The 8,190-nt window shown below is 47.5% G+C and overlaps 1 protein-coding gene across 1 annotated transcript; it reads left to right on the top strand.

The window, feature by feature from the left end:
- Nucleotides 1-2,223: 2,223 nt before the first annotated feature.
- Nucleotides 2,224-2,571, top strand: H6S33_000297 (uncharacterized protein; the record flags this gene model as incomplete). The annotated part of the gene is made up of 1 exon (XM_044831658.1): nucleotides 2,224-2,571. The coding sequence occupies one exon, from the start codon at nucleotides 2,224-2,226 to the stop codon at nucleotides 2,569-2,571; it is 348 nt and encodes a 115-aa protein (XP_044699856.1).
- Nucleotides 2,572-8,190: the final 5,619 nt, after the last annotated feature.

Here is an 8,190-nt window from a genome sequence, read left to right as displayed (position 1 = left end):
CGCCTACTCGAGGTAATCGATGGTAGGCCAGTCAAATCAGGAAAAATTACCCATGTTGCTCGCCTCTCGTTAGATATCCATGGCCATCAGGAAACTGCTTTGTTTTTCGTTACCCATCTAATTCACTATCCGATTGTGATGGGAATGCCTTGGATGCGGCAACATGATGTTACCATTCGATCAAAGGAAAATCTACTCGTTTTTAACTCTCGGAACTGCTGTCAACACTGTTCACTCAGTGGAACGGCGGTTACTGTCCATGGCATATCGATCCCCTTACCAGAATTTCATACAGTTGTCAGCTCAGTAGCTGATAAGTTCACCACCGACGTCAAGCAACTCGTACCAAAGGAATTCCACCATCGCCTTCATATGTTTAAAGAATACGATGCTTCAGTCCTTCCACCTCACCGACCCTCCCATGATATTGAAATAATTTTGGAAGAGGGTAAACTACCACCGTATGGACCTATCTATAGCCTGTCGCAGACTGAATTGAAAGCATTACGGGAATATCTTGATGAGAACTTACCCAAAGGATTTATTCGGGCCAGTGAATCACCGGCGCGAGCACCTATACTATTCGTAAAGAAAAGTGATGGGACTCTCCGGCTATGTGTAGATTACCGAGGCCTCAATGCGATCACGGTTAAAAATCGGTATCCGTTACCACTGTTAAAGGAAACTTTGGCTAAACTTTCGAAGGCACAGTACTATACCAAGTTGGATCTACGTTGGGGATACAATCAGATCAGGGTAGCGGAGGGAGACGAATGGAAAACGGCATTTAGAACTCGATATGGACATTTCGAGTATACAGTAATGCCGTTCGGATTAGCCAACGCCCCCGCCATCTTTCAACATTGGATTAATGATATCCTACGGCCTTATCTCGATCAATTTGTTACGGCTTATTTGGATGATATCCTAATTTATTCGGAAACTTTGTCAGAACATAAGGATCACGTCCAGAAGGTTTTGAAGGTACTTGATGAGAATCATATTCACCTTAAACCTGAAAAATGTGAATTTATGGTCCAGGAAACGAAATATCTCGGCATTATTCTCACTCCGGATGGGAATAGGATGGATCCGAAGAAAGTTGTTGACATATTAGAATGGTCCACACCAAGGAATCTCCATGATGTTCAGGTATTTTTGGGATTTGCAAATTTCTATCGACGGTTTATTTTGAGATATTCAAAAATTGTTGCTCCGCTTACAGCTCTGACCAAGAAAAATGTCAAATTCGAATGGACGGATGAAAGGGAGGAAGCATTCCAGACATTAAAAAAAATATTCACAACGGCACCCATACTAATGCACTTTGATCCGGATCGGAAAATCGTCGTAGAAACCGATGCATCCGACTATGTTTCTGCTGGAATCCTGTCCCAACGTGACGACGAAGGAATTCTACATCCAGTCGCTTTCTTCTCTAAGAAACATTCCCCTGCGGAATGTAACTATGAGATCTATGACAAAGAACTCCTGGCAATCGTACGATGTTTTGAGGAATGGCGACATCATTTAGAGGGGGCACAATTCCCAATTGAAGTTCTTAGCGACCATCGGAACCTCGAATATTTCATGTCAACAAAGTTATTAAACCGTCGACAAGCCCGTTGGTCGGAATTTCTTTCACGTTTTGATTTCGTTATTCAATTTAGACCAGGAAAACAAGGGGCGAAACCAGATGCATTGACTAGGAGGTCGGGTGACCTGCCTAAAGAAGGGGATGAACGGTTGACCCATCAGAGTCAAGTGGTGTTGAAGCGAAAAAATTTAGATGCAAAGCTAAGTTTGTTCGCGGGTTCTTTTTCAAATGAATCCGCTGAAGGAATGTCCACTGTAGAAGAGTTGTTTTCAAATGCTTATCAAGTTGACAGTTTCCCGAACAAAGTCCTTGTAATGCTTCGGAATAGCGTCCGTTACTCGAATAAGATTTCGCTTGCCGAATGTACGGAAGACAATAACGGTCGGCTACTTTATCGTGGTGCACTTTATGTACCGGATGACAACGATCTTCGGCCAAGACTCCTAAAGGAACATCATGATAAACCATCGGCAGGCCATCCAGGCAGAGCGAAGACTTTGGAACTCCTGAATTGAGAGTACTACTGGCCACAGATGCGAAAATATGTCGACCAGTACGTTAGGAATTGCAATGTGTGTGCCCGTAGCAAGGCACCACGCAATGCACCTTATGGGGTACTTCGACCTATGCCAATACCCGATGGACCATGGAGGGACGTATCAATGGATTTCGTTACTGACCTTCCAGAAAGCGATGGATATAATGCGATATTGGTGGTAGTGGATCGACTAACCAAGATGCGACATCTGATCCCTACAACTAAAGAGGCGGATTCAAAAGGAGTAGTGAGGTTGTATATCGATAATGTTTGGAAATTACATGGACTCCCTGAAACTATGGTATCTGATCGAGGAACACAATTTGTTGCGGAATTCTGGAGGTCCCTTTGCGATCGTTTGGAAATATCGCCAAAGTTCTCTACAGCGTTTCACCCCCAGACGGATGGACAAACGGAATATAACGTGGGTCTATGAACGATGGACTATAGTGCCAAGGAATACAACCGAGGCAAGAACGTAGTAGAAGATGTTCGTAACTATGTACTATGAGGCGGTTCAATCCTGATCTGAGATCCAAGATGAGCCCTATGACGTAGCGTAGAACAAAAGTAGTATTCGTGGAATAAATACAGAAGAAGAAGAAGAAACTTATATTGCTTTGAAGTACAAGACTTATCGCACGCCGACCCGACCGCCTAAAACACAAACCGACCAAAAGAAAGAAAGAACATCAAACGCAAACACAAACGAACAAAAACAAGAACAAAGCAAACACAAACAAACACAAACGATAACAGGGAAATTCCAGAACAACACTCAACCAGAAAACCCAACGACGAGGAAAAATAACATATCTCAGCGGACTCGAGCGCTGGATCCATCAAAACAGAAAAATAAAACCGAAATTTAAAGGTAAAAGAAAACTGCCCTTCCTAATCCCGTCCCTAATCATTTTCTTCCATACCCTCTTCCAGGTCCGCCTCCGCCTCCGCCGACTCGTACCATTTCGAGAGTTGAGAGTTTTTCGCAAATTGTAGGATGAGATCCGTTCTCAAATTTATAAACATCCAGTTTTCCCAGGTCATCGCTCCGGGGATCTTCTCTATCAGAGGGGCGCGAATTCGAGCCCACACTGGACATTCCATAAGTATATGTTTTGCTGAGTTTTCCATGCCACACTGGCATGGTTCGGGATCTGTATATACTGCGTGTTTGTCGATTCGGGTAGTTTGACACCGGATTCGAAAAACTTTTTTTGCTTCCGTAAGGGTGAGTTTTGCAATCTTGAGAGGGGGGCGGAATTCCCCCCGGTGATGGTAGTTCGGTATTGGTTGTGTATTCCATTCTTCCAACAGGTGGTCGCGTAGTAGTTTATTTTGATTCCACTTATCTCTCGCATTTCCGGGAGTTTGATATGGGAGTAGGAGGGAGGCGATTCGGTGTAGGCCTGTCCCTTTGATATTTGCTTCTCTGTATGGGAGGAGCTCGATCAGGGATTCGTTGTTGGGGTGGGTTGCATCGGTGCAGAGTATTCTGGTTCCGTACTTCCTTGAGCGGTAAGTGAGGAGATGTTCTAGAGGGGGTAGGCCTGCTTCTCGAAGGAGTTTAGCTCTCTTGGTCCATCGAGGTAGGCCTGTAATGATCCGGGCAGCTTCATTGTATAGTGGTTCGAGGGATCTAATAATGTGGTCTGCGCCAGTCCACCAAGCCTCGGATCCGTAGAGCAGGCTTGGAAGGAAGCCTTGTGTTATTAGATAGTGAACTGTCTTGACTGTGATACCTGGCAGGCGGGCAGTGTTTCGGATTTGGTGGAGGGCTTTCAGGCCTTTTGCGATCGCTGCTTCGATATGGGGCCGGAAAGAGAGGGTCGGATCTATCCAGACTCCTACATATTTCAGCCTCTCTTTGGGGTATATAGCGGTGTTGTTGATTTTGACTGGAAGTCGTGGTTGTCGTGTAGATGAAGTGGTGGGCCGGAAGAAGATCAGGTCGGATTTATCCGGGTCGTATTTAATTTGGAGTGGCTCGGCTTTTATTAGTCTCTCTCTCATTCGTTCCTCCATTCTCTTGATTGTGAAGCCTGGTGTTTTGGATATTTGCACCAGCGCCTCGTCATCGATGTATGTGGTGTCCATCTCTTTCGGGCTGCTTGTTGGGTCCAGGATTACTCCAGCATAGATCATAAATAGTACCGGGGACATGGGGCTTCCTTGCGGCACTCCCGAATCATAGGGCTGTGGTTCCTCTAGCTCGTGGTTAAATTGGAACTGTAGTTTTCTGCCGGTGTTGAATTCCTTGCACCATTCTGTCAGATAGGTAGGGAATTTTTGTTGGTGCATGATTTCCGCGAGGAGTAGGTGGTCGACACAATTGAATGCTCCTTGGATGTCGTTGGTTAGGATCGCTGGTCTGTCTCGCCGGCCGATTCCGGTACTGTTTTTCAGAAGTAGGTTTTGTTGTATTGGTGTTAAGGTCTTCAGGAGGGCGTCGATTGCCGAGATAGTTGGTCTTCCTCCAAATTGGTTCGCTGAGAGTGTACCTAGGATTTCTCCAGCGGTGCAAAGTCTTTGGGCCACTATCTTTTCCAGGATTTTGCTGAAGCATTGTAGAAGGGAAATAGGCCGGTAGGCTTTTGCTTCATGATAGTTTGCTTTACCGGGTTTCGGGATCGGGATACACTTAGCTATTTTCCATTCCGCTGGGTGTACACCGTGCCGGAGCATGGCGGAGAACATGTCTTGGATTAGAGTTGTATTTGCTTTGACTATTGCTTTAATAAAGGTATACGGGATGCCATCCGGGCCGGTCGCCGAGTGCGCTGGACAGGAGTCGATTGCTTTATTAAGTTCTTCGGGGGTGACTATGTCGAAGGTGTTGCTAAGGTCAAAAGAGGGGAGTCTAATGTTTAGGGGGGGATGGTCGGGGGACGTCCGTTTCGAGGGGAAAAGTTGGGCTCTTAGAGCTTGACACTTCCCCGCAAACGTTTCTTCACCTTGTATGGTTGGTATGATTGTGTCTCTTCTCCTTCCTGCGTTTAGGATTCTCCAGACTTCACTACCTTTCGCCTCGTTCATCGTCTTTTCCCGCTGGTCCGCTTTTGCTTTCCGGATCATGACTGTCCATTCTCTGCAAACCTTCCGGTGTTCCTCCACGTGATTGGGTTTCCTTGTGTTTCTCGCTTTCCTTTCTGCTGCGTTTACCCTTGCCTTCATTTGTTTCATTTCATCTGACCACCAGGAGTTGGCTCTTACCCCCTCCTTCGAGAGTGGTGTTACTATGTTGACTGTTGACCTGACCAGTTCTAGGAAGAAGTCGACAGTTTGTTCCGTATGTTCCTTAGTTTCCCATGCCTCTGCAGGGATGGAAATGTTTGACATGTGGTTCTCCAATAGCTTCCAGTCTGTTTGTCGCCACATTCGTCTAGGTATAAAAGGTGGTTTCTCCAAGTGTAAGTGAACAGAGGTTCTCCCGTGATCTGAGCCTGCTCCATAGGGTTCGGTGCTCCATCGTAGGTTGTGGTCGAGTGTTGGTCCTTTTACAAATGTGAGATCGATGATTGTGGGCCTTTTCCCTCTGTCTCTGGGGAAATGCGTGAAGACGCCTGGTTCGTTCAGGAGGGTCAGTTTCTGTCGGGTTATCCATCGTTTTAGCCGTACACCATTGACGCGGTCTGCTCGAATATTGTTTCTGTATTCATGTGAATTTACTCCGTACCACATTTGGTGGTGGCAATTGAAGTCTCCCATTACTAGGCAATTGTCAAGGGTTTGGATTGTACTTGCTACTTGGGCGAAGGGGCCGCTTCGGCCTGGGGAGTATATGTTTAGGATTTGGGTTTTCTTGTTCTGGATTTCTACCGTAATCGATATTATGAAATTATCGTGTGTATAGTGGTGTTTTGGTTTGAGGTTGGCATGCTTGCGGACGTATGTTGCACACTTTGTATTGGTGTTGCTGGCTGTGAAAATATAAAAGAGGTTTGATTCTGGTGGGTATCCTTCTGCTGAGGTCCATGGTTCTTGTAATAATAAAAAATAAATGCTAGAGTCTGTTTCCGCTTCTTCTACCGCCGCCTTGGTAATAAGTTCGCTCCGTGCACAGTTGAGTTGGTGTGCGAGCGCGGTGGTTCGGGGCCTAGGCATTATTTGTCATGTGTTGGTCGTCTTCGGGAATGGGTGTGGCTCCGACCGGGGCGGTAGCTGGTATTTGAGCTATTGGAAGCAACTCTTGGACGGGTGCGGCCGGTGGGTCTTGGGCGGGTGGGGCGTTTTCCTTTCCTTTGTTGAGGAATCGGCGTTTGACTCTTTCAGGGCATGCCGGGTCGGAGGCCTTATGGATTCCTTTACAGTTCAGACATCTGATTGGGGTGTGGGTGCATCTATATCCTCCCTGGCATTGATTACATGGGTGGAAACTGGTGAGGTGATCTCCGGCGCAGTGGCCGCATTTCCCATTGTTCTTACATTTCTCCTGGCGGTGGCCGTATTCGAGGCACTTCGCACACTGGGTATCCGGGAAGGTGGGGAGGAAGGCCTCGATATGGCAGCTTCGGTTGAAAAGAGATAGGAATTTGACTCCTAGTGTTTCCATTGTAATTTGTCCTGGGAGCGCGATGACCATTGATGAGTGGGTTTTCTCCATTCGAGTTTCTGCCCTGGAGATCCAGCGGGGAACCTGGGCAAGTTGGAAGTTCTCTCCGTAGTTGCTTCTGATTTCTGATGCTACCAATTGTCCCGCCTCAATACCCTCCCCGACCGTTGTGGGGATTCCATGGAGGAGAAACTTTGACCATTTAGAGTTTGCGCGGATGACAGCAACCGGTACCTGTAGGGTGAGGAGGGCCTCCTCAATTTCTTTGGCATATTCCATTGCCTTTGTTGTAGGGGTGACAAATTTTGTTTCCAGGATGAAGTTGTCCTTGGGTGTTCTTCTTGCTGAGATAAAATGGCAGGACTCGTCTTGGATTCTTGCATTGACGAGGGTCCTGATCTCGGAGGGGTTAACGTCGGATGGGGCAGTAGTTTCAACAATGATCTCCCTGTTGATTTTGGTGTACTCTGGTTTGAAGAGGGGGTCCGCTTTTGGCTTTGCGGACTTCTTTTTCCTCTCGATGACCTGGAAGTTTCCTTGGGCAGGACCGGGTGCCGAGGCCACGGCGGCTCAGGTGCCTGCCTTCCATCCACGAGGTGGGGCTTGTTGGGGGGGTGCGGGTGGGGGGGCATGAGGAGCTGCCTGTGGCGCTGCTTGGGGAACTGTTTGTGGGACCGCTGGAGGGGGCATTCTCTGTCCTTGCGGTTGTTGTGGTTTTCGCTGTTGTTGCTGTTGTTGCTGTTGTTGCGGTTGCTGCGGTTGCTGCGGTTGTGGTTGTTTGTTGAGGAGCGCGTGGATCGCCGAGTGCATATTGGTGATCATGTTTGTCTGCGCCTCGATTTGATGTTTCAATGTGTCCACTGTTCTCCGGAGTGTAGTCGTTTGCTCTTCGAGGATTTCAATCCTGTCGGAGGGTGGGCAGATCCGGCTGGTGGCATGTCTGATGGCCCAGGTAATATAGTTCAGGTCCGTCTGGGTGTGAGTGTCCTGGGGGACGATGCTCGGGTAGAGGTAGTCAACTCTCGGTTGGTAGGGGTCGTTGTAGTCGGATTCTGTTGCAAAGGTCGAGGAGAATTCCTGTTCCTGAGCTCCGGATGGGGTTGGGTCGGGAACCTGAGTGTTCCTGATCTGCGGGGGGGCTGTCCCTTGCTGGGAAGACTGGGTGAAAAAGGACTGGAGCGAAGCTTGCTGCGACATAACTGAGTGTCCAGTTCTTCTGGCGGCGTAGAGAGATGTTTCGGATAAGTTTCTTTTCCTTCCTTTCGGGAGGTCAAGGCTGGTGAATTTTTCGCTAGAAGCCAGTTTTCGTGGTGTTTCTTTCGCTTGGAACAACAAAACGCGACCATACGATCGGGGACAAAGTGGCTCAGCCTGGTATGGTATACCAGGGTAAACCGAGAGGAGTAAAATAAAGTGTTTTTGAAGCGAGATTAATTGTCAGAAAGTTTTGCGAGCCTTAGCGAGCAAGTAGAATACAGAAGAAGAAGAAGAAACTTATATTGC

The sequence above is a fragment of the Morchella sextelata genome (assembly GCF_020137385.1).
Source record: "Morchella sextelata strain SCLS chromosome Unknown scls_1, whole genome shotgun sequence".
NCBI classification, from domain to species: Eukaryota; Fungi; Ascomycota; class Pezizomycetes; order Pezizales; family Morchellaceae; genus Morchella; species Morchella sextelata.
This window is presented reverse-complemented; position numbering and strand designations above follow the sequence as displayed.